We start from the raw sequence: 26,834 nt of genomic DNA on the forward strand, positions 1-26,834 counted from the left end.
TCCCAGGCTTATGTCAAATTGGGAGCTCCATGATAACAAAGTCCATGTTTGCAGCTGTGTTCCGTCTGTGCTTAGCACAGAGTAGGTGCTTAATAAACAGTTTTTGAATTGGGTTTAATGACTTTTTATATACTTACAAATCTGTAAAATTACCACCCAGACCAAGATTCCTAATCAGTCACTACTTTACCCCCTTCCCCTGAAGTATCTATAACTCTGACTTCTATCATCACTAGTTTTGCTTGTTTTTAAACATCTACAGATGAGAGTACTGTATGCACTCTTTTGTGTCTGGCTTCTCCCTCTCAGCATTAAGTTTCTAAGAGTCACTCATGTTGTTGCATGTAGTGCTAGTTTGTTCCATTGCTGTATCCCGTTCCTGTATAATGTGTTATTGTATGAATATGCCACATTTTCCATTTTACTGTTGATAGACATTTGGATTGTCTCCGGTTTTAGACCATATGAATACTGCTGCTATGCCACTTTATCTTGTATGTGTCTTTTCAAGTACATTTCTGTTGGGTACATCTCTAGGAGTGGAATTGCTGGATCATAGTTACGTGTTTATCAGCTTTCGTATTTATATGGCCCTGATAGATATGGAAATTCTAGGGCCTCCACGTCCTTGTCTATACTTGGTGTTGTCAGTTTTTAAAGTTTTAGCCTTTCTGGAGTATGTGTAGTATTATCTCATTGTGTTTTTGTTTGCAATTCCCTGATGTCTGTTGACAACTGAGCATCTTTCATATGTTTATTGGACATTTGAATATCCTTTCTGTAAAATGCCCCTTCAAGCTTTTTTCCCATTTAAAAAATTGGCTTATCTCTTTCCTACTCATTTGTGGGGATTTTTGTAAAATAGGTTAGCCCTCTGTGTACAACATAACAGATTTTTCTTTAGTTTTTTCATTTGTCTTTTGATTTAAGGTTTTTCCCTTTGCCAAAGTTTTTAATTTTTTTTTTTTTTTGGTGCTTGAATTTCGGTGGTTGTTGTTTTTTAATGGTTTCTGAATTGTGAGTTATAGTAAGAAAGAGAATTACGGAGTGAAATGAGAAGGAACCACAGACTCTCTGGGAGAAGAATCTTCCAGGCTGTAGGCTTTGAGTTGGGAACTTGCTCAAGAGTGTTCAAACATCAAGAAGACCCATGGGCTAGAGGGGAGTTTTCCAGACCAAGGGGTTGTAGGGAGGGACGTTGGAGTTATACTCTGAGGCCAGCTCGTGTGGGACCTGGCTGGGATTTTGTATTTTGTGAGTGTGATGTGAAGTCATTGGAGGTTTTTTGTTTTGTTTTGTTTTGTTTTGTTTTGTTTTTTAAAGAACTACATGATATGATACATAATTAAAAGGGTTACTCAGGCAGCTGAATGGGATAGTCTGGGAGGGGGTGAGTAGAAACAGGATGAGGAGCTAAGGTATAGATGAGGCAGGAGATGATGAAGGTAACCATAAAGAATATGTTGAATATCTTTGTATATTATTTAACAGGAAAATGTTATGAAATTATCTGCATACTCATATTCTTTGTCCTCTTTGTTTACTTTACGCAGTTCTGAGATCGATCTATCTATCTATCTATCTATCTATCTATTTATTTATTTTAGGTACAGTTTACAAGGGCCATTTATAATATTCCAGGTGTAGCCAGCATTAGTGGCTATTGAGGGCCCTTCCTTCAGTCCCGTTGATGGCAAGGTCTGTTTTTTTCTCTCAGACTAAAACTTGTTCAGGGGCACAAATAAGAAACTGATTGTACAATGGCATCTTATTTCTGAATAAATTTCCTTTCAATATTGCCATTTTGAAGGACTCTTGTTATAAAAATAATAAATATATATATATGTTTTTATACATTTTTCTTCAGGACCATCTGAATCTGATCATTTTTCTCATAACCTGAGAGGAGTAATCCCACGAAGTTTTGAATATTTGTTTTCCTTGATTGATCGTGAAAAAGAGAAGGTAAAACTTGCTATGAAAATAAAGTGGTTCTATGAAATACCTAGTTTTGAGCAGTTAGCTGCTAGTAATTAGCTCATAACACATGGAGGGTCGGTCCTAAGTGGTACGCTGCAATGTGGATAGCCTGGTGTGGCATGAAAAAAAAAAAAAAAACAACCTCTCAGTTCTTAAGAAAAAATGAAGGATTCTGAGTTATTAATTTTCTAAACATTTTTAGTTTCTAAAATTTTTATCATCCATAAACTCAGATTAAAAGATAAAAGAATGTGTGCTTCTTAGGCTCTCAGATTTTGCAAGAGAGAAAGTATAAAGAGAATTTTAACTAAGGAAAACAGATTCATTAAGCCCCATCACCTACTGCTCATAGGCTCACACTTGACTGCAGGTGTCCCTAGTTCCTCAGGATGTCCAGGAGTGCTGGAACCATCCTTGCCTCCTGTGCAGCACCTTCTACCACCTGAGGATAATTTGATGGTTTCGTATGCAGTGTGACCCCATCACCCTGGTGATGGGGGCTTCTCTGTTCCATTGACTCCCAAGTTGGGCCTTTCTCATGATTGTGCTTCTTTAGCTTGGTAGATTCCAGGCTTAAGAGCCATTAGTGTTGCATGTTCCAGTCTGTGTGTACCCAGGAGACTGACACATAACACTGACTTATTATTACTACCCTGTGCAGAAACTATTCCTAACAATTGCAGTTAGACACGCACCTTGGGTGCCAGTGACGTAGGTTTAGCGCCATGTGTTTCTGTGGTTAAAAATCCTATAGAGAGGCTTTTGAGACAAATTATTTTCAGTCTTTAAAGAACATAACACTTGCTTCAGGTAACACTTGATGAGCAAGTCCAGTGTGTGACAGATAAAAATGGAATTGTTCTTCTCATCGCAAGGAAAAAAATATGTAACTGTGTGTATGGTGATGGATGTTAACCAGACTTACTGTGGTGATTATTTCTCAATATATATAAATATTGAATCATTATGTTATACACCTGAAACTAATATGATGGTGTTTGTCAGTTCCACCTCAGTTTAAGAAGGTGGAATTGCCCATCTGAACTGCCTGAGTCCCATCTCTTTGTCTTGCTTGTGAGTCACCTCTGGAGACCTAGGCCTCCTGGGATCACAGTTTGATGCTGCCTTAAGATGTAATGATGTGTCAAAACTAGTTATCTGGACTTTTACTTGGCTTTTAGGGATCTTGTATCGTGTAAAGGACAACATGGTAGGAAATGCACACCTTGTGAAGCAAGTGAAAGGGTAGCACTCATGAGAGGGATGACTCATGCCAAGAACGTATCTCAGCGAGGCTTCTCTTTCCAGGCTGGAGCTGGAAAGAGTTTCCTTTGCAAGTGTTCCTTTATTGAGATCTACAACGAGCAGATCTATGACCTACTGGACTCTGCATCAGCCGGACTGTACTTAAGGGAGCATATCAAGAAGGGAGTCTTCGTTGTTGGTGCAGTGGAACAGGTGGTGACCTCAGCGGCTGAAGCCTATCAGGTACGCTCCCTTCAGCAGCTTGATCCTTAGGCAATGTAACGTGTTGTGAAAGCACCTTGATCTCAAAAAAAAGCAAGAATTGAGCTACTAAAAATAATTTTGTAAAGGCATGACACAGAAGGTTCATGAGGAGAAAAAAGAATATGACTGTTTTATATAGCTCTCCCCCGTAGCTAAAATAGAATTTTGAGCCTCTTGGTTTTGCATTATTTAGGTGCCGTTCATTCCGGTCAGGCGCCCTGTAGGCCACCGGGGGACGTTGTTAACGTCTGTATCTCTTTAGTGATTCTTCCTGGAAGCTGTGCTTTTGAGGAGCTTCTAGGATTGCTACTTTTTAAACCAGCTGGCTGTTCTCTTCCCTTTATTTTCTACCCTTGTTTACTTGTTAGGTGTCAAAAGCCAACCTCTTTTGAGCACTCGCCTCAGGACAAACAAACCTCTTGATGGGAATTTGCAAAATACTCGCATTTTTATGGGGTCTGACATGGCCAGTTGATTTTAAACAAATTTTTATTGTGTAATATTTGATACATACAAAATACTGGCACATGCATATAAGTTACTAAGCTTAATGTCAAAATGAACTTGGAGGACCTTAGACCATCAAGACCCAGATATCACCAACACTATCCTGTCAACCTATATGCCTCTCCTGCCTCATGTACCTGGCTCCTCCCTAAACATGAACACTATGCTGAATGTCATGATCGTTTCCTTGTACTTTTAAATCATAAATGTATTTCTGAAAAGGTTGGTTTTGCCTACTTTGGACTTTTAATAAATTGTGCATATTTAGCCTTCTGTAGCTTTTTAAAATCAATGATGTCTGTGAAATTTATCCACGTTGCATTTCACTTATTTTCACTGCTGTATATAATCCATTGTATGAATATCTGTGTGTGTATAAAAATCATAGTTCGGGGCACCTGAATGGCTCAGTTGGTTAAGTGTCTGGCTTCAGTTCAGGTCATGATCTTGTGGTTCTTGGGTTTGAGCCCCACGTTGGGCTCTGTGCTGACAGCTGGGAGCCTGGAGCCTGCTTCGGGTTCTGTGTCTCCTTCTCTCTCTGCCCCTTGCCTGCTCACACTGTCTTTCTCTGTCTCTCAAAAATGAATAAACGTTAAACAAAATTAAAAAAGTTATAGTTCAATAATCTTCCATCACCTGGGTGGCTCAGTCGATTGGGCGCCCGACTTCGGCTCAGGTCATGATCTCGCGGTCCGTGAGCTCGAGCCCCGCGTCGGGCTCTGTGCTGACAGCTCAGAGTCTGGAGCCTGTTTCAGATTCTGTGTCTCCCTCTCTTTGACCCTCCCCTGTTCATGCTCTGTCTCTCCCTGTCTCAAAAATAAATAAAACGTTAAAAAAGAAAAATTAAAAAAAAAAAATCTTCCATCTTCAGCAAGCCTCCTGATTTAAACTTTTTTTTTTTTAAGATTCTGTTGGTTTATTCATTACTTTTTGAGAGAGGGAGAGCATGTACAGCGGGAAAGAGGCAGAGGGAGGGGCAGATAGAGAATCTTAAGCAGGCTCTACACCCAGTGCAGAGCCTGACACGGGGCTCAATCTCACGACCCTGAGATCATGAGCCAAAATCAAGAGTCGGACATTTAACCGACTGAAGCCACCCAGGTGCCCCATGATTCAAACATTTTACACTGTGACTCTCATAGTAAGAAATAGGTTTTACATGTGACCCAGTGTGTGTGTGTGTGTTTGTGTGTGTACATATATATATACCCCCCAAAATTTTGATTGTAATTACATTGCAGTTATAGACCAGTTTGGAGGGATTGGCATCTTTACAATATTGAGTCCATACATGAACATGATATATCTCTTCATTTATTTAGGTCTTTAATGTCTTGCAATATAATACTTTTCACCTAAAAAATAATTATGTAAGCTAATTATTAACTTTTTTCCAATATACTTTATATTTTTTGTTGCTCTTATAGAAGGTAATCTGTTTTTTAAATTGCATTTTATAAGGCAGCTGGGTGGCTCAGTCAGTTAAGCATTCGACTCTTGATCTCAGTTCAGATCTTGATCTCAGGATCGTGAGTTCAAGCCTTGCATTGGACTCCATGCTGGGAGTAAAGCCTACTTTTAAAAAAAAATTGCATTTTGCTTCATGTGTATAGAAATGCAGTTAATTTTTATAGAACGCTTTTATAATCCACCTTGCTGCCTTACAGAAATGAAGAGTGTGTGTTAAATTTGTTAGGTGCTTTTCCTGCTTCTATTGAGATGATCTTGTTAACATTTGCTACCATTTAACATGTTAACATGATAGAATATTGGATTACATTTGTTAGTATTTTGTGTAGGATTTTCCCTCAGTGTTAAAGATTGAGATCAACCTGTGATTTTCCATTTTCCTAACTTTTTTTCGTTTGTTTTATTATCACCTTTGTCTTTTTTTGGAAGTTTGTATGATTGGAAAGACTTGTTCATAAAAATCATTTGTTTCCCCAAATCATCTGGGCCTTATGTTCTGAGAGAAGATTTTTAGCTACCAATGAAAATTCTGTAATAGAGCTTTGCAGTTTTACCTCTTCTTGGGTCAGAAGTTCAGGGATGCTTTTTATTCCTAGAAAATTTCAGTCTCCTCTCAGTTTTTAAATATATTGACAAAAAGTTTTTTCCAGTATTCTCATCTTTAAAATCTTTGCTGTAACTACAATTTTGTTTTCTTTTTTTAAAAGTTTTTTTAAATGTTTATTTATTTATTTTGAGAGAGAGAAAGAGAGAGAGCACAAGCAGGGGAGGGGCAGAGAGGGAAAGAGAGAATCCCAAGCAGTCTCCACGCTCCCAGCCCAGAGCCTGATGCGGGGCTCGAACTCACAAACCATGAGATCATGACCTGAGCGGAAACCAAGAGTTGGATGCATAACTGATTGAGCCACCCAGGTGCCCCCTATTTTGTTTTCTTTTTGCATAGTTGATTTTGCTTATATGGCTTGCATTTTTTTCTTTCTCATCCTGCTTTTGTTCCAACTTCTTAAGCTGGATGCTTAGCTTATCTGGCCTTTCTTTTGTGACGTAAGTATTTAATGCTCTAAGTTTACTTCTTATTGTTTAAATTTCACACAAGTTTTAATATCTTTTTTTTCTGAGAGAGAAAGCGCATGCGCATGCGATCTGGGGAGACGGATAGGGATGGGGGCAGAAAGAGAGAGAGAGAGAGAGAGAGAGAGAGAGAGAGAGAGAGAGAATCCCAAGCAGGCCCATGCCCAGCACGGAGCCAACATGGGGCTTGTTCTCACGAACTGTGAGATCACGACTTGAGCTGAAATCAAGAGTTGGATGCTTAACCGACTGAGCCACCCAGGTGCCCGTCAGATCACATTTCTCAGTGATTCATGGGTCAAAATGAAATTATAATGGAAAAATTCTTAGATCCACAGGACAATTAAGATATTAAAATTTGGTACACCTGGGTGGCTCAGTTAAGCATCCCATTCTTTTTTTTTTTTTAACATTTTCATAACATTTAATAGAAACTGTATACAATAATTTTTTTATTGTATCTTACATAAGATAGCCACTACAGAAATTTACATAGGTTAGAAGCAAGATGGGTGGTTAAGGAGGGCCTAGTCCTGTGGGGTATGCTCAGAGGTTATAGGTCAGAGTTCATTGGGGGAGAGAGGGAGGTTCAGATTACCCAGTCAGGTGAGAGGTGAAGAAAGGCTAAAACACAGGCCATTAGATAGAGATAATCAAACACTGGGTTTCATCAATATCCCAAGGGTACACATCTCCTACCCAAACACCTATGTGGATTTGTTCCAAGGCTTGGGAATTCCCATTACAAAGATGTCTCTCCCCTCAGACACGGTCCCAAATACTCTCTCAATCCCAGCAGCTCTGACAGGAATCACCTCTCTCTCTTCCTTAAGCATCCGATTCTTGATTTTGGCTCATGTCATGATCTCACAGTTCATGGGATCAAGCCCCACGTTGGGCTCTGTGCTGACAGGGTGAGCCTGCTTGGAATGTGCTTTCTCTCCCTCTCTGTCAAAATAAATAAACTTAAAAGAAATGTGATTTGAAATTCCAAATTTATGATAATTTAAAATTTATTTCTCATGTTAATTCTTAATTGCAATGTGATCAGAGAAGGTGGTCTTCTGTGATGCTTGGTCTTTGAGATTTATTGAGAAACGACTTATGAATTAATACAGTGGACAATTTTATAAATGTATTCATGAGAAGAATATCCTTGAATACAAGGATTTATACTGTATTTTTACTCAGATTTTTTTCTGTATAATCTGTCAGTACTTGAAGGAGATGTATTAATCTCCAGCTAAGGTGTTGGTTGTAATGATTTCATCTTGATTGTTTTTATCTCATATATATATATACATAAAGAGACTGTTTTATTAGATGCATATGTAAGCAGTAGAGTTAGTATAACTTCCTTTTATTTAAATCTATATTTTTTTGACCCTGTATCCCTATATTTTCATATTAACACTTTTTGCTTTAAAAATCTCTTTGGTCTGATATTCAGGTACCTCTCATTGTTTTGACTAGAATTTCCTTGGTATAGGGGCACCGGGGTGGCTCAGTTGGTTAAGTGGCCAACCTCAGCTCGGGTCATGATCTCACGGATCGTGGGTTTGAGCCCGTGTCGGGCTCTGTGCTGACAGCTCAGAGTCTGGAGCCTGCTTCAGATTCTGTGTCTCCCTCTCTCTATCTCTCCCCTGCTTATGCTCCGTCTCTGTCTCTCAAAAGTGGAAAAACAATTAAAAAAAAAAAAAAAGAATTTGCCTGGTATATGTTTTGCCATCAGTCTCTGTGTGTTAATGTTTTAGGTGTTTCTTGTAAACCACATAACTGTATTTTCCTTTAAAAAAAAAATCATTCTTATTTTTCTTGATTATTTTAAGTTTATCCGTTTATATATTTTTATTTTTCAAATGTTTTTATTTATTTTTGAGAGAGAGAAAGAGCAAGCAAGCGCGCGGGAGGGGCAGACAGGGAGGGAGACACAGAATCTGAAGCAGGCTCTGAGCTCTGAGCGGTCAGCACAGAGCCTGACATGGGGCTCGAACTCACTAACCATGAGATCATTGACCTGAGCCGAAGTCGGATGCTTAACCGACTGAGCCAGCCAGGTGGCCCCGTTTATCCATTTACTTTTGAGAACATGCCCACAAGCGGGGGAGAGGCAAAGAGAGAGACAGACAGAGAGAGAGAGAGAGAGAGAGAGAGAGGAAATCCCAAGCAGGCTCTGCACTGTTAGCATCTAGCCCGATGTGGGGCTCGAACCCATGAACCACGAGATCCTGACCTGAGCCAAAACCAAGAATCAGATGCTTAACCAACTGAGCTACCCAGGTGCCCCCAAGACTGCAGTTTTGAAGAGCATTTTAGGTTCACAGCAAAAGTAAGGGGAAGGTAGAGTGATTTCCCATATACCCTTCTGTCCCCACAAATGCATAGTAACCTCCCCTATTATAAACATTCCTCACCAGAGTGGTACATTTTTTACATTTGATAGACCTATATTGACATGATCATCATCACCCAAAGCCTATGATTTACATTAGAGTTCACCCTTAGTATTGTACATTCTATGAGTTGCCTTTTTATTTTTGATCCATTATGTAGCACTCTTTGTTGAAAACAATTTTTTTTCCCGTTGAATTGCCTTTGCACCTTTGATGAAAATCAGTGATTTATATGTGTATGGATTTATACCTGTATTGTTTAATTGATTTAGGTATCTCTTCTTGCCAGTATAAAACTTTCTTGATTCTGGTGGCTTCTTATTGCTGAATAGTTAAGTCTTGAAATCAAGTAGAGTAAATCTTCCAGCTTTTTTTTTTTTTAAACAATTATTTTGGTTATTCTTGGTCCTTTGCAATTTCATACCTATAGAATTGACTTGTCAGTTTGTGTACAAAACGCTGCTAGGATTTTGAGTGGGTTTGTGTTGGATCTGTTGATTACATTTGGGAGAAGTAACCTCTTAACACTATTAAGTCTTCCAGTCCATGAACATTCACCAAGTAGTTTTTGGTTTCGTTTTTGATTTTTGTTTGTATTTGGTTTTTATATAAGGATTTATTTACTAAAAAAAATTTTTTTAAATTTAATCTTCACACCCAATGTGTGGCTTGAACTCATGACCCGAAGATCAAAACTTGCACGCTATTCTGACTAAACCAGCCAGTTGCCCGTTATATGAGGATTTAAAGAAACACAGTTGTGTTTGCTTTTTCTCCGTATGTTGCACAAATGATAGTATATTGTGCTGCCTTTGTACCTTGCTTGTTTAAGACAATAGTATTTTAGAATTTGTCCCATGTTTGAGGGTCTGTGTCTTTCTTTCCAGCTGTATGAAGAATGTATTATGGCTTACCTAATATTTAATATACAGTACTTAGTGTTATGAAAAATAAGCATAAAGTACTATCCAAAAAATGTAAAAGAAACCAATAGCTTCAATTTTATGCTTTGCCTGGTTAATAGGATTCTAATAGCTCCATTTATTGAGTGTATGTGCCAAGCACTGTGCTAACTTCTTTTGTGTCTGTTATTTCGTTTAAATTTTTTAATCTACATTTTGATGTAAGACGCTAATTCGCCCATTTTATCCTATACATATTATTTCCATGCTACTCAAAAACATAGCTCTCAGACTGTTAGCGTTGCCTGGGTTGCTTGTTACAAATGCAGAATGTCAGGCCTTGCCTTCACACCTACTGATCAGAATGTGAATTTTATCAAGATCCCAAGGTGATTAGTGAGCACATTCATTTCCGTTGGTGATGTTCTGCCTTGTCGGGTAGGTGCCCATGTTCCCATTTTACAAATACAGGACTGAGCCTTGAAGAGGTTCAGCTGGCCCAGACCTTACACCTAGTAAATAGTGGAACCGGGGCTTGACTTCATGTTCATCTGATTCCAAAGCCTGCAGTTTGGACTTTCATGCCTCCTCTTTGCCTTTAGGGATCAGGGAGGTCTTTATAGACCAAAAGAGCTGACAAAACGTTGGTCTTGAAGGTAATTTTGAGATTTATTTTGTCTAACTTTCTCATTATCTAGGCAAAAGGATTGAGAGAGATTTTATGATTTGCATTAATACAAATCGAGAACAGCAAAACTAGTTCTGGATCCTCAGCCTGCTGATTTCCTATTTGTTCTCTTTCCATAACATGGAGAGAGAACCAGAAAGGGGAGAGTAACTTGAGTGCGTTCCTCGATGGACCAATATTTCTTCTCGTTGTCCTTTACAAAATTTCATACTGAGGATAGTGGCTGTTGTGTCACTTGGAAGTTGTGACAGTATATTTCCCTGTTGCCTAGGTGCTGTCTGGAGGGTGGAGAAACAGACGTGTGGCATCAACATCAATGAATAGAGAATCTTCTCGGTCTCATGCAGTGTTTACAATTACAATTGAGTCAATGGAGAAAAGCAATGAGACTGTGAATATACGGACCTCTCTACTCAATCTGGTGGACTTAGCAGGATCTGAAAGGCAAAAAGACACCCATGCAGAAGGCGTGAGGTTGAAGGTAAGAATGGAATTCTGGTCTTCAACTCAACTTGTGTGTGAATTAATTACTAAAAGTCAATACCAAGGTAAGTGTGTGAAGGTTACAAAGGAATGAGATGTTGCTCTCATTCTAAAGGTGCAGAAATTTTTGTTGTGGTGTAGGGACATTAAACATACGCAGGATAAGACAAGTCTGTAGCCAGAGCATCTGAATTCATACCAGAAGGGATGCTAGTACAAATATCAGCTGGGGTCAGAGGAAGAAGGGACTGGACCGCTTGAGGGAAGTATGGAAAAGAAGTAGTTCTTGAGTGGATTCTCCAAGGGGGCAGGATTTGGACTGGGCGAGAGGAACAGGGAATACATGCCCAGCTGGGGCACATCTCAAGGGTGATTGTGGATGCAGAGTGAGTATGGCATTCGGCACTTCAGCATGGATCAGGGAACGGGTTGGTTTTGAGGTGCAAGCAGACCCAGGCCACTGAGGGCCAGGAGTGCCAGGCCAGGTTTGTGCTCAACTCTCCAAACGTTGGGAAACACTGAAAAGTTTTGAGCGATTTCAAAAGCCTGTTTATTTATTTATTTTTATTATTATTTTAAAAAAAAAAATTTTTTTTAACATTTATTTATTTTTGAGACAGAGAGAGACAGAGCATGAACGGGGGAGGGTCAGAGAGAGAGAGAGGGAGACACAGAATCTGAAACAGGCTCCAGGCTCTGAGCCGTCAGCACAGAGCCCGACGCGGGGCTTGAACTCACGGACCGCGAGATCATGACCTGAGCTGAAGTCGGACGCTTAACCGACCGAGCCACCCAGGCGCCCCTCAAAAGCCTGTTTAATAAAAGGTGCGCCATCTGGCTCACCACTGCCAGGTTCACACAGGGAGAGCCTAGAGAGAAAGGAGGGCAGCTGTGCTGGTTAATATTTCAGGGGGAGGGCAAGGACCTCGTCCTAGGCTAAGGGATTGGCAGTGGGACCTCAGGTTTTCTGAATATGTATTGCTGATGTGTATACATGTATTGTGATCTGCATTGTCAGTAAAACGTGTGGATACTATAGTTGAGGGTGTATGATGGCCAGTTGGAAATGGTGGAAGACAGTCTACTTTTTTTTTTTTAATTTTTATTTATTTTGAGAGAGAGCATGGATGCAAGAAAAAGAGAGAATCCTAAGCACGCTCCATGCTGTCAGTGTAGAGCCCTGTGTGGGGCTCGAACTCACGAACTACGAGATCATGACCTGAACCAAAATCAAGAGTTGGACACTTAACCAACTGAGCCACGAAGGTGCCCCAACAGTCTATCTTTTGCGTTAAAAGTAAAGATAGGAGTCTCCTGAACTGTCAGGCAGTTTCAGGAGATCTTAGGCTCATATTTCCATTGAGACATGAAGCAAAGAGAAAGCATATGTTTATAATAGGACACATGCTGGGCATGTTTCAAGTGTTTTGTGTATATTAACTCATTTAGCCTTTGCGGCATCTTTGGGAAGTAGTCCCTTCTATTATCTGTTATCCCTTCTATTTTAGAGAAACGGAAGAGAAATTGTCCAGGGGCACACAGCTAGTAGTGGATCTGCAGAAGGAGTCCAGCTCCACAGACAGTGCTGTCAGCACCTTTCTGATTTACTGACTGCTGAAACAGACAGTGTGGCGTGTGAACTCAGCACATCTTGCTTGATAATTTGTACTCTTCCTCTCGTTTTTCTATACTCCCACCACTGCGGACCCAGTTATTGAAGTATACTAAATACAGTGAGAATCTAGTGTAACATATTTTTTTTTCTCCCCAAACGACTTTTTAAAGAGGTTTAATACCTTACAGACTTAGACTGAATATTCTCTTGGTATAAGTTCATCAGTGACTTTGTGGGACATGGGGTGGGCTATTACCACACCATTTTAATGTAGCAAACATTTTAAAATTCTATATTGGAAAATTTTTTTTAATGTTTATTTTTGAGAGAGAGAGCACGCACACGCACCCACATACGCACGTACGCACGCACGCACGCGCGTGCGTGAGTCAGGGAGGGGCAGAGAGAGGGAGACACAGAATCCAAAGCAGGCTCCAGGCTCTGAGCTGTCAGCACACCGCCCCGAAGCGGGGCTCGAACTCACGAACTGCCAGATCATGACCTGAGCCGAAGCCAGACGCATAACCAACTGAGCCACCTAGGCACCCCTAAAATTTTATATTTTTGAAGTTAATTTATTTTGCAAGAGAGAGCATGCGCAAGCAAGGGAGGAAAAGAGAGAGAGAGGGAGATAGAGACTCCCAAGCAGGCTCTGTGCTTTCAGGACAGAGCCCAATGAAGGATTTGATCTCGTGAACCATGAGACCATGACCTGAATCAAAATCAAGAATTGGATGCTTAACCAACTGAGCCACCCAGGTGCCCCAGTAGCAAACATTTTAACACAAAATAATTGAAAAATATGCCTATTAATACACTACTCCAACTTTTTGTTCTGTTCCTTCCAGATTTTCATCCCTACCTATAGGTCAAATTAAAACATTACAATCACGAGGTGACATATTTTTTTTTCCTTCACATAATTTCTGTATTTGTCTTTGAACACTAAAATTGCAATGTGTGTCAAATAGGAAAAAGGGGATAGTTGAGAACATCTTTTTGCTGTAAAATCAGTTATCCTTAATATCATTGTCAACGACTTGACTTTCCATTCAAAATGCACTGCTAGCCATATTTTAATTCAAAATGCCAGTGTACCTAACTTTTTGTTCTTTTTCCTTTTAGGAGGCAGGTAACATAAACCGATCGTTGAGTTGCCTGGGCCAAGTGATCACTGCGCTTGTCGATGTGGGTAATGGAAAACAAAGGCATGTTTGCTACAGAGACTCCAAACTTACCTTTTTACTTCGGGTAAAGTAGATCATTGGCCTCCTGGACCCCTTTTCTGGTTACTCTCACTATGGTTGATAGGTAATCTCTCAGCCTTAGTGGTAAGAATATCCATTTTCTTTGCTTAAAAAAATCTGTGGTTTCTCTCCTGAAAATGTGTACCATTCATATCATTAAACAGGATTCCCTTGGAGGCAATGCCAGAACAGCCATAATTGCAAATGTTCATCCTGGATCCAGGTGTTTTGGGGAAACTCTGTCAACGCTTAATTTTGCTCAGAGAGCCAAGCTGATTAAAAATAAGGTAGGGGCACTTTGGAAAACAGTGTGGAGGTTCCTCAAAAAATTAAAAATAGACCTACCCTATGACCCAGCAGTAGCACTGCTAGGAATTTACCCAAGGGATACAGGAGTACTGATGCATAGGGGCACTTGTACCCCAATGTTTGTAGCAGCACTTTCAACAATAGCCAAATGATGGAAAGAGCCTAAATGTCCATCAACTGATGAATGGATAAAGAAATTGTGGTTTATATACACAATGGAGTACTACGTGGCAATGAGAAAGAATGAAATATGGCCCTTTGTAGTAACATGGATGGAACTGGAGAGTGTTATGCTAAGTGAAATAAGCCATACAGAGAAAGACAGATACCATATGTTTTCACTCTTACGTGGATCCTGAGAAACTTAACAGAAACCCATGGGGGAGGGGAAGGGAAAAAAAAAAAAAAAAAAAAGGAGGTTATAGTGGGAGAGAGCCAAATCATAAGAGACTCTTAAAAACTGAGAACAAACTGAGGGTTGATGGGGGGTGGGAGGGAGGGGAGGGTGGGTGATGGGTATTGAGGAGGGCACCTTTTGGGATGAGCACTGGGTCTTGTATGGAAACCAATTTGACAATAAATTTCATATATTAAAAAAACAACAACAACAACAACAAAAAAACTGAGAACAAACTGAGGGTTGATATGGGGGGTGGGAGGGAGGGGAGGGTGGGTGATGGGTATTGAGGGCATCTTTTGGGATGAGCATTGGGTGTTGTATGGAAACCAATTTGACAATAAACTTCATATATTGGAAAAAATAATAATAAGGTAGCGGCACCTGGGTGGCTCAGTTGGTTGGGTGTCCAATTCTTGATTTCAGCTCAGGTCATGATCTCACTGTTTGTGAGGTTCAGATTCTTGGGATTCTCTCTCTCTCTCTCTCCCCCCTCACTCTCTCTCTCTCTGTTTCTGTTCCTCCCCTGCTCACTCTCTCTCTAAGTAAATAACCATTAGGAAAATAGGGTAAAATACTGAGTACAATAAATTGGAAAAATACTTAACCTTGTAGCATCTCACTTTTGTGATTGCCCTAATATTAACACTAGTTTCTATTTATTTCTCTGTGAAAGCTTATCTCTAAGCAAGACTTCTTTTTTTGTTTTAAATTTGTATTAAATTCTAGTTAGTGTAACTAAAATGCATATATTTTATAATATAAAATATACATTATATAGTATATATAGAGAGAGAGTGTAATATTGGTTTCAGGAGTACAATTTAGTGATTCATCACTTACATACAACACCCAGTGCTCATCACAATAAGTACCCTCCTTAATACCCATCACCCATCTAGCCAACCCCCCACCCACTTCCCTCTATCAACCCTCCGTTTGTTCTGTATAGTTAAGAGTCTCTTTGGTTTGCTTCCCCCCCCTCTTTTTTTCCTTCCCCTATGTTCATCTGTTTTGGTTTCTTAAATTCCACATATGAGTGAAATCGTATTGTATTTGTCTTTCTCTGACTTCTTTTACTTAGCATAATATGCTCTCGCTCCATCCACATTGCTGCAAATGGCAAGATTTCATTCTTTTTGATGGCTGAGTAATATTGCATTGTATATATACACCGCATCTTCTTTTTCCATTCATCAGTCAATGGACATTTGGGCTCTTTCCATAATTTGGCTATTGATTCTAAGCAAGATTTCTATTTCATCTTCCCTAGCCTTCCGTATTGCTCATGTAGTTTGAGATCTAGATTAGGTCTTATGGTTAGTATTAATTTACTTGTGTTTTCCTAAACAAAGGCAAAGTTTTTCCTTTGCAGTTGGGTTGGAGACTAAATTTATTTACCTAAACCGATGCAATCAGAGGTGTGTGTATGCGTGTGTGGTTTTGCTATGAAAATAGTTTGATGATATTGGCAAGCTTTGTCCTTTAAGTTGTCTATACCTGCAAGGATTCCCCATTTTTCTTATATGTAAGAAGCTTCCTTGATATTTGTGTACACCAGTGGTCAGAAAAGTTTTTCTGTAAAGGTAAATATGTTAGACTTCTTTGGCTGGATAGTCCGTATCCCAGCTACTTAGCTCTGCGTTGTTAGTGAGAAAGCAGCCACAGGCAGTATGTAAACATAAGGGCATGGCTGTGATCCAGTGCAGCTTTACTTATAAAAACAGACAGCAGACTGTGTTTGGCCCATGAGCAAGTAGTGCTTTGCCACCCTCTGGTGCAGACTGTTAAAACACCAAGGATTCCCCACTCCTTTTGGAAACGTTAGAGATCCCTTTGGTTCTAGACAAAAGAATCATAGTATCATGAATTGGCAGATTAATTTCCTCTTTCTTTTAAAGGAGAAGTTGGTCATTTCTACCCCGCCAAGTAGACTCTCTGATCATCTTACCATGTAAGAGTGAAAAGGTCCATGTTACCTCTTCTCCTGGCTAAACCAGAAGACTATACATCTAGTTACTCATTCATTTTATTGGATTATGACCCTGTGTGGGGTATTTGTAATATGAGGAGGAAAAATCATTAGAGCTTCCTGACCCTATCTCTTTGAACTTAATAGAAGTTTTAGAGAGGGGAGAACTGCAGGGATAATTAGGATTATGATGTCACTGATGTGACAGTGATGTCAGAATATACAGGAGTGCCTTATAATGAGGCTGGCCGTTAGCATCAGAAACAACTAGAAATGACTTCTGAATGCATCAAACGATAAAACCAGGAGACTTATGCTAGTCATTATCAATGGTAAGTCCCCTTCTGCAGCCTACCGGTGGAAAGTGGCTACGATATCTGGGACTTGTTTAAGGATGTGCTATTTAGATCTTTCCCAGTGGGCAAACCTGGCTTGAGACAAGAACACGGGGAGCTTGGGACTGTCAGGTTTTTTTCCCTCGCTAGGATATTGGGTGCTTCACAACTGGGTCCCTTTGATCTGGTTGGTAGCCAACTGTTGGCTCTTACTATCACCCTGTGGGTTTTTTGGGCCTTTTGAACCTCTTAGAAGTTGTCTCAAAGAAGTAATTTCTTTAAGATAATTTCTCAAGAGACATTTCTTTAAAATAACATTTAGTGTGGTAGTAAAACAGAAATGGAGCTGTCCGACCAACTCCTCCCTCCAGGAGGGCTATTAGGAAATATAGGGTGGGTTCCTTTGGAGACAGTGGTTTCTGCCAGGCTGATGGAGCTCAAGCCACCTCTGCAGTTCATCACATCCTTACTGTGCGCCAGGACAGAGGGGAGGGGATAGTCTTTCCCGAGGGGAAGAGGAGTTTGCTACTTTCCATGGGGGTGGGATTGTCCCAGGAAGCAGGCAGTGTTAGGTAAACATACCCAGATCCTGGGGTGACCAGCCCAACAGGGTAGTATACCTAAGGGGGAGCATATGAGAGGGGTGGTGAGGGGGAGAGCCCCAGCCCGAAGGTACAAGGCACGGGGAGAGGAAGCCTCCTCCCCACTCCAGCACCCTGTGATCCTAGGGGCCTTGTGACTGTCGAAGCACAGTTTTGTTTGGTGTTTGTCACTCCAGATCCTACAAACAAACATGAACACAAGACTGGATGACGCAAAAGTATTCCTTTAACACTTTTTAAAAAAATTCTTGGACAGGCAGTAGTAAATGAAGACACCCAAGGAAATGTGAGCCAGCTCCAAGCTGAAGTGAAGAGGCTCAAAGAACAGCTGGCCCAGCTTACTTCAGGGCAGTTACTACCAGAGAGCTTTCTGACCAAAGGTAAGATGAACACAGTGTCCTTTATCCCGGGGAAGACCGTGTGCGGATATTAGTGGGAGAACCCTGTGACGACAGGCACAATACAATAAAGCTACCCAAACTTTTGAACAAGTCTATTTGACTTACATAGGAACACGAGACCGGCATGTCTCGGAGATACTGCAGGTTTGGTCCCAGACCATTGGGATAAATTAGCAAATACTGCAACAATGCTTGTCAAATACATTTTTTGGTTTCCCAGTGGTGGGAAAAGTTCTGTTTACGCTACACTGTAGTCTATTAAGTATGCAGTAGTGTTCCGTCTAAAAACACAATGTACATACTTGATTAAAAAATGCTTTATTGCTAAAAAATGCTAACCATCATCTGAGCTTTCAGCGAATTGTGATGGTGGAGAGCCTTTTTTTTTTTTGTGCCGGTGGAGGGTCTTGCCTCCATGTTGACAGCTGTTGACTGATCAGGATGGTGGTCGCTGAAGGTCGGGGTGGCTGTGGCATTTACTTAAAAAGAAGACAGTAGTGAAGTTTGTTGTATCTATTGGCTCTTCCATTCACGAATGATTTCTCTGTAGCGTGCCATGCCGTTTGATGGCATGTTCTACCCACAGTAGAACTCCTTTCAAAATCAGAGTCAGTCCTCTCAAACCCTGCTGCTCTTTTTATCAACGAAGTTTATGTGATACTCCAGATCCTTTGTTGTCATTTCAACGATCTCCACAGCATCTTCACCAGGAGTAGGTTCCTGCTGAAGAAACTACGTTCTTTGCTCGTCCATTAGAAGCAACTCCTCTTTGGGGGGACGGGGTGGCTCAGTCGGTTAAGCGTCTGACTCTTCGTTTCAGCTCTGGTCACAATCTAGCGGCTTCACGGGTCCGAGCCCCACATCCGGGCTCTGCGCTGGCAGTGCAGGGCCTGCTTTGGATTCTCTCTCCCTCCCTCTTTCTCTGCCCATACCCCACTCACGCTGTCTCTAACTAAATAAACTTAAAAAAAAAAAAAAAAGAAGCAACTCCTCTTCCATTCACATTTTATCATGACCTTGCAGCACTGTGGTCCCATCTTCAGGCTCCACTTATGGTTCTGGTTCTCTTGCTGTTCCCACCACACCTGCAGTTACTGCCTCCAGTGAAGTCTTGAACCCTCAAAGACATCCATGAGGGCTGGAATCCACTTCTTCCAAACTTCTGATCATGTTGGTATTTTTACCTCTTGCCATCAGTCAGGATTGTTCTTGACGGCATCTAGGATGGAGAATCCTTTCCATTCCAGAAGATTTTCAGTTGACTTTGCCCAGATACATTAGAGGAATCAGTATCAGTAACAGCTATATCCTTAGAAATGTATTTCTTAAATAGTAAGACTTAAAAGTCAGAATGACTCCTTGATCTATGGACTGCAGAATGGATGTTGCGTTAGCATGAAAACAGCATTTCATCTCATTATACATCTTCCATCAGAGCTCTTGGGTGACTAGGTGCATCGACAGTGAGCAGTAATATTTTGAAATGAATCTTTTTCTCCCTTCCCTTCCCTTCCTTCCCTCCCCTTCCCTCCCCTTCCCTCCATGCTTAGCACAGAGCCCAACATAGGGCTCCATCCCAGGACTCTGGGATCATGACCTGAGCCGAAATCAAGAGTTAGACGCTCAACTGACTTAGCCATCCTGAAAGGAATCTTTTTCTGAGCACTATGGCTCAACAGTGGCCTTAAAATATTCAGTAGGCCATGTCAAACAGATGTGCTGTCATCCAGGCTTTGCTGTTTTGTTTACAGAGCACAGGCCCAGTAGATTTAGCATAATTCTTTTTGTTGTTGAGTAGAAGTAAAGTTGATTTTTTTTTAGCCTAATTCTTTTTTCTTTTTAAGTTTATTTATTTATCTTAGAGAGAGAGAGAGAGTGTAAGACAGGGGCAGAGAGAGAGAATCCCAAGCAGGCTTGCACTGTTAGCATAGAGCTTGATGCAGGGCTCGAACCCATGAACTGAGAGATCACACCTGAGCCACAGTTGGACACTTAACTGAGGCACCCAGGTGCCCCTATTTATCCTAATTCTTAAGGGCCCTAGGATTTTTCAGGAGGATAAATGAGCACTGGCTTCAGCTTGTAGTCACCAGCTGCATGGCCCCTAACAAGAGAGTCAGCCTGTCTCTTGAAGCTTTAAACCAGGCATTGACTTCTCCTCTCTAGCTGTGAAAGTCCTAGATGGCATCTTCTTCAATGTGGTTTCATCCACATTGAAAACCTGTTATTGGTATAACCACCTTCGTTATCTTCTGGACCACTTGCTGCAGCTTCTACAACACTTGCTGCTTCTACTTTTATGTTAGGGAGATGGCTTCTTTCCTTAAACCTCATGACCCAACCTCTGCTACCTTCAAACTTTTCTTCTGTAGCTTCCTATCCTCTCTCGGCCTTGACGGAATGGAAGAGAGTTAGGGCCTTGCTCTGGACTAGGCTTTGGCTCAAGGGAATGTTATGGCTGGTTTGATCTTCTATCTAGACCATTAAAAGTTTCTGCACATCAGCAATAACGCGGTTTTGCTTTCTTATTCATATATTCACTGGAGGAGCACTTTTCATTTCCTTCAAGAACTTTTCCTTCGCATTCACAACTTGGCTAACTGGTACAAGAGGCCTAGCTGCCAGCCCGTCTTGGTTTCCGGCACACCTTCCTAAATAAGTGTAATCATTTCTAGCTTTTGATTTAAAGTGACACATGTGACTTTTTTTTTTTTTTTTTTTTTTTTTTTTTTTTTACTTGAACACTTAGAAGCTATTGTAGGGTTACTAAATGGGCCTGATTTCCATATTGTTGTGTCTCTGCGAACAGGGAGGCCTGAGGAGATGGGAAGAGACAGAAGGAGCCAGATAGTCAAGCAGTCAGAAAACACATTTATTGATTGAGTTCGCCATCTTATATGGGCATGGTTTGTGGTGCCCAGAATAATGACAGCAGTTACCTCAAAGATCACTGATCACAGATCACCATAACAAATATAGTAATAATAATGAAAATTTTTGGAATATTGCAAGAATTAACAGAATGTGAACAGAGACACGATGTGAGCAACTGCTGGCAGAAAAATGGTGCCAGCAGGCTTGTGCAGGCTCGTGCAGACCTTCAGTGTGTAAAACACGCAGCATCAACAAAGCACAGTAAAACAAAGAATGCCTGTACTTTGTAACCAGATACAGATACCATGTGTACGGAGTTCTGTGGGATGTGGTGGGGAAGGGGGAGTAGAAATAATTTTGAACAATTCTTCCCTTACAAGTGCTAAAAAGAGATATTAATAAATTTCATTTAGATCTACTTTCAAGATTCTGTCATATGTAATGTGTATTATGATTACTAAACAGGATAAGAGAAACTTATTTTTCTTCAAAGAGTCGCTAATTAGATTGGGTTAATATGAAATCTGTGATCTGGTGATGACAGTCTGATTCGTTTAGATTCACTGAGAGCAGTCAGTCAGAGGCTATTTTAGCTCAATTCTTGGTCCTAAAAGTTGAGAGATAAACATTTCTTTCCTGTTTCCTTTTCTTTCTTACTGGATCAATTACAGAGAAAGATGAGACTAATTACATGAAGTATTTCCAAGAGGCGATGTTGTTCTTTAAGAAATCCGAACAGGAAAAGAAGGTAGGAAACCGAGTCGGTATAAAGCGGATTCCAGATTTTTTAGACTTTCACTACGTGGTACCTTTCTGAGTGAAATAAAAAGTGGCACAATTAAATAAAACAAAGGAAAGCTATGGAAAATCTAATTTTGCCTTTGAGATTAAGTGTCAAGTTAGCGTTTGTTGCTTGGTTTGTGGAAATTTAGGGAGGCTGATTTACTTTTCATGTTTAACCAAATTATGAATTTCTTAAGTCTCTGGTAGAAAAAGTTACCCAATTAGAAGACCTCACCCTCAAAAAAGAAAAATTTATTCAGTCTAATAAAATGATTGTGAAATTCCGAGAGGATCAAATAATGCGCCTGGAGAAGCTCCACAAGGAATCCCGGGGAAGTTTTCTGCCTGCAGAGCAGGATCGCTTGTTGTCGGAATTAAGGGATGAGATCCAAACCCTGCGGGAACAAGTGAGTGCATGACATTTGTAGTATTTCTAAAAAGAAAGAAGGTTTGAGGCAAATATAAGTCTGTCGCCAAATTCGCTTAAGTTAATACAGTGGAAAGTGTTTTGAATGAATTCAGCTGAGGTGTGGTTGCACCTCCCCTGCCTCCATTTTCCAAGATGGCCGGCCGAAGGGGGCGGGGAGGAGCTTCGAAAAGTTGCTGTTAGGGCTTCCTCCCAGGCAAGGCGGGCAGCTGTGCTCGTCTCAATGGGCAGATTATCCTTACAGTGGGTTCCTTCCGACTTCTTGTTGCCGGTTTTCCTTTCCCTGGAGAGGATGGGTGGTTACTACAGGCACAACATTAAAAAAATGAAGAAAATCTGTTTCTGGCTTTTGCATCTTTCCGAGGCTTTTTTTAACGCATACTCAAACTAACGTGGATATTTTTACTCTTGTTCCTTTTTAACACAAAAGGCAACTTACCTTACACGCTTTACTGCTGCTCTTTTCCTGTAGTGTGTCTTGGAGGGCATTGAATTCTGGTCAAGAGAGAGTTTTCCTTATTCTTTACACTGTGTTCATGCCACCAGTCCCCACTGCATGAAGAGTTGGCCACAGTGTGCACCCTTTGTACTTCTCTCCTTATGAGCCCGTGCCTGCAGGAAAATCTCAAAGCACGACCCAGGCGTGGAAAAATGGCTCTGGAGGCGATGCACATATTTAGTGTGATCACACACGCCGGTTGCTGTCCACAGTCCTTGCCACGGGCCACCACCCCCAGTGCACGCAGCATTCCTAACGTTTCCTGATGGCTTTGCGGCAAGACTGGCCATTAAGGAGAAATGTCTGTCCATACGTAAGTCTGTCATTCTTCTGTGTCACAGATAGAGCACCACCCCAGGGTTGCAAAGTATGCTATGGAAAACCATTCCCTCAGGGAGGAGAACAGAAGATTGAGATTGTTAGAGCCTGTGAAAAGAGCCCAAGAAATGGATGCCCAGACCATTGCAGTACTAGAAAAAGCTTTCTCCGAACTATCTGGCACAGAGAAAAAGGACAAGGGTAAGAAATGATGGTTGTCTGCATGCCTTGTAGGGGCTGGGAGGCTGTTTGAAAGGGCATTTATATTACCTCACAGGCGGGGTCTTCATTTTAGCCTCTAGACCTGGTGTGCATATACATACTTACGCTTTTATGTATCAAAAGGCATTTCCTAAAGCTTTTTTTCACAAATCACATGTAGTGAGTTATGTAGGCTAACTGACATGTCAATGAAACATATTTCTGTTGCGTTGATAAAGACAGTTTTTATTTCTGTTTTGTTGATAAAAGATTCAGATATTACTTACAATTTTTATTAAATGAAACTTACCTGTTAGAAGTATTTGAAATTAAAAGTGCTTAACTAATCAACACGGATGAATGTTGAGTAGAGACGTTTACCTGTCCAGCTAAGGTCTGTGCATCGCGAGAGGCAGTGGAAAGTCAGGGTCCTGATCCCAGCACGGTGCTTGCAGCCTGAAGACATGGGTGCCAGTTATGTTGACCAGCATACACTGTTAGTCCCAGGTGGTTCCCGTCTATTTGTATTCTGTGAAAAGTGGCTCAGTTAGTGGGATTTGGCAACAAAGTCTGTGTTTGCCCCACTTTTTTTTTTTTTTTTTTTTTAAGTTTTATTTATTTGGAGAGAGAGGGCCCGCAAACGGGAGGGGCAGAGAGAGGGGGAGATAGAGAATCCCGAGCAGTCTCTGTGTTGCTGGCGCACAGCTCGATGCATATCTCAAACTTACAGACTGTGAGATCATGACCTGAGTTGAAATCAGGAGTCAGTCGCTTAACCAACTGAGCCACCCAGGTACCCCAGTGCATTTGCCCCATTCTTAGAGTGAATATTTTTGTGGGCTTTTCTCATATTCGGTGGCAGCCTTTGTGTCATTCCAGGTTGCAATTAAGAAAACCCTAATGTTATCAGCACTCATGACGAAGCCTGTTCATTTATTAAAAAAAAAAAAAAAAATTTTTTTTTTAACGTTTATTTATTTTTGAGACAGGGAGAGACAGAGAATGAGCTGGGAAGGGGCAGAGAGAGAGAGGGAGACACAGAATCCAAAGCAGACTCCAGGCTCTGAGCTGTCAGCACAGAGCCCGACATGGGGCTCAAACTCACAGATGGTGAGATCATGACCTGAGCCGAAGTCGGACGCTCAACCGACTGAGCCATCCAGGCGCATCCCCCCCCAAATTTTTTTTTAATGTTTATTTTTTATTTTTGAGAGAGACAGAATGTGAGTGGGGGAGGGGCCAAGAGAGAGGGAGAGACAGAATCTGAAGCAGGCTGCAGGCTCTCAGCTGTCAGCACTGAGCCACCCAGGCACCCCTGTGCCCTTTTTAAATTTTCATTTTGCAAGCCTTCTTCCATTCTGTTATGACTCAATAAAAGAATAAAATTCACAGTGTTTGGTTTGTAGAGAGACTGATTTTAGACGTGAAGTTAAGGTCACGATTTTTGCTCTTTATTTCAGCTATTTTTCCCTACAATACTCTCTAGTTTTTTCGCCATTTTGACCTCAAATAATTCCTTGACTTACATACCTTTGAAAGATACTAAGGGTCATTTCTGGATCCCACCATCTTCCAAACAAGAATCATTCTCTAAATAACTTTTACATAAGTTTTCCCTCGGTGGAGCTCATTGGAACTCTCTTCAACATAATTAGTCTTCTAAACAATTCCTGAAAATATTTTCCACTTGTTAGATGGTACCAAGCTCTTTCAACTTGCTGCCTTTGCTATTTGGTTCCTTTTCTGAATAATTTATTGACTGGTGATATTAGCCTTTGGCATGAATTTCTGCAGTATTCGCCCGTTGATGGTTCACCATCCAGCCGTGTGTGTGTTGTACTTCATGGCTTGCTCTTTCCCCTGATGGAAAACGTGTTGCCTTAAATACACCCCTACATCCTGTGGCTTCTCAACCTCTCAAAAATCAGTACTCTCTGACACCCTGTGTGGTGTCTTTGTCTCTTGCTGAGCTATATACAGGCTCTTGTTTTTTAGGGTCCACCTTCCAACCCATCTCTCATTTTTCCTTCTTTGCTTCAAAATTAATACCTGGCCGAGAACTTAAAAAAAATGTACTCTGTTATTCTTGTCTTTCAAAGACCGAGTTGTTTCCTTATTACCAGGTCAACCGGGATTTTCTCCTAAAGCACCAAAGGAGCCATGTTCTTTAGTGAACACTGAGAAGTTGAAAACACAACTCCTGCAAATTCAGGCAGAGCTGAATAATTCAAAGCAAGAATATGAAGAATTCAAAGAACTAACGAGGTAAGGTGTAAATACCCATTCGTGCTTACCTATTTCAGTATCTTTTAGTGTTGAGTTGTTTTCGTGTTTAATATTGATAATTTGAGCATTTTACTTTAAATATGAATTCGCATTTAGCAACTAACCTGTGGCGTGAAGAAAAAGCTCTTTTAATATATTTAATGAACTAAATGATACGGATGTTTTCACTGATACACCTGTATCTGGTTACCAAATTTAAATCAGTGTTTTTATGAATGAAGTCAGGATTTTTAGAAATTATAGGTTTGTTAATATTCTTTATGCTCTTTGTGTAAAGGAAAACGAAGATGAACCACATTCATATTATAACTAAGATTAATCCTGTCCTAAAAAAAAGAAGCGTTTGTTTTAAAAATAATGTATCATGTGTGCTATCGTCATGGACTACTTGGGCTTTTGAATTGGAACTCTACCATTTACTAGTTAAATACTTTACACTGTAGTTAATTCTCATATGCTGTATTTTCCCCAACTGGAAAATGAAGGTAATAATCTAAGAATATCTCTGAGTTAGAAAACTATCAAGTTATGTGAGAGTATAAAGTGTAAAGTGTTTGGGCGCCTGGGTGGCTCAGTCGATTGAGCGTCCGACTTCGGCTCAGGTCATGGTCTCACGAACGTGAGTTCGGGCCCCGTGTTGGGCTCTGTGCTGGCAGCTCGGAGCCTGGAGCCTGCTTCAGATTCTGTGTCTCCCTCTCTGTTCCTCCCCCACTTGCACTCTTTCTTTCCGTCTGTCTGTCTGTCTGTCTGTCTCTCTCAAAAATAAAGATAAAAAAAAAATTTTTTTAAGTGTAAAGTGTTTTACAAATGTATGACATTACTTATTACCTAAAATACTTGACTTTTAAATATCTCTTAGGAAAAAGCAGCTAGAATTGGAGTCAGAGCTTCAGTCTTTGCAAAAAGCAAACCTTAATCTTGAAAACCTTTTGGAAGCAACAAAAGCCTGCAAGCGACAAGAAGTTTCTCAGCTGAATAAAATTCATGCCGAAACGCTTAAGGTGGGCGATCTGAAGCACTTCTTCGATCCTAAGTCAGTTTGATCTCATTTTGTTAACAGTGGAGAGAATCTGCACTGATGGTTGCCAGATACAATAGAATCTCTTGCAGACGGTTAACTCCAGGGTGACTCTGGTCCTAGTGCTCTGATGTCTGGCTCCAGGGGTGGGGTGGGGTGGGGTGGGGTGGGGAAGCATGTGGCATTTGAAATCAGACCTGGGTTCAAGTTTTCATCTGTCACTAAACTTAGGCAGGATTTCCTAACTTCTTTAAAAAAATATTTCTTTTAATGTTTATTTGTATTTTGAGAGACAGAGAGAGACAGAGCACAAGTTGGCGGAGGGCAGGGAGAGAGGGAGACACAGAATCCGAAGCAGGCTCTGAGCTATCAGCACAGAGATGTCTCGAACTCATGAGACATGAGATCATGAACTGAGCCGACGTCAGATGCTCAACCAACTGAGCCACCCAGGCGCCCCAGGGTTTCCTAATGTCCAAGCCTCATATTTATGATCTCCAAATTAAGGGTGAGACTAATTTGACTGTAGGTTTTTTAGAACATCACA

At 40.8% G+C, this 26,834-nt stretch overlaps 1 protein-coding gene across 6 annotated transcripts in view; it reads left to right on the forward strand.

Moving 5' to 3' along the window:
• The window catches only part of KIF15 (kinesin family member 15), a 77,516-nt gene that overhangs the window by 17,033 nt on the left and 33,649 nt on the right, over positions 1 to 26,834 (forward strand). For all 6 annotated transcript variants that reach the window (XR_009609600.3, XR_009609601.3, XM_060630775.3 and 3 more), the window contains 11 exons: positions 1,868 to 1,965; positions 3,289 to 3,468; positions 10,792 to 11,001; positions 13,744 to 13,869; positions 14,030 to 14,152; positions 17,737 to 17,860; positions 21,427 to 21,503; positions 21,736 to 21,945; positions 22,806 to 22,983; positions 25,107 to 25,248; positions 26,129 to 26,270. Coding sequence is in view for 4 of the 6 variants with exons in the window: in XM_060630775.3 (XP_060486758.2) it covers positions 1,868 to 1,965; positions 3,289 to 3,468; positions 10,792 to 11,001; positions 13,744 to 13,869; positions 14,030 to 14,152; positions 17,737 to 17,860; positions 21,427 to 21,503; positions 21,736 to 21,945; positions 22,806 to 22,983; positions 25,107 to 25,248; positions 26,129 to 26,270 (1,610 nt within the window). In the remaining 2 variants the exon portion in view is untranslated. The remainder of the gene's footprint in view (positions 1 to 1,867; positions 1,966 to 3,288; positions 3,469 to 10,791; positions 11,002 to 13,743; positions 13,870 to 14,029; positions 14,153 to 17,736; positions 17,861 to 21,426; positions 21,504 to 21,735; positions 21,946 to 22,805; positions 22,984 to 25,106; positions 25,249 to 26,128; positions 26,271 to 26,834) is intronic.

Source organism: Panthera onca, chromosome A2 (assembly GCF_046562875.1).
Source record: "Panthera onca isolate mPanOnc1 chromosome A2, mPanOnc1 haplotype 2, whole genome shotgun sequence".
Lineage (NCBI taxonomy): Eukaryota > Metazoa > Chordata > Mammalia > Carnivora > Felidae > Panthera > Panthera onca.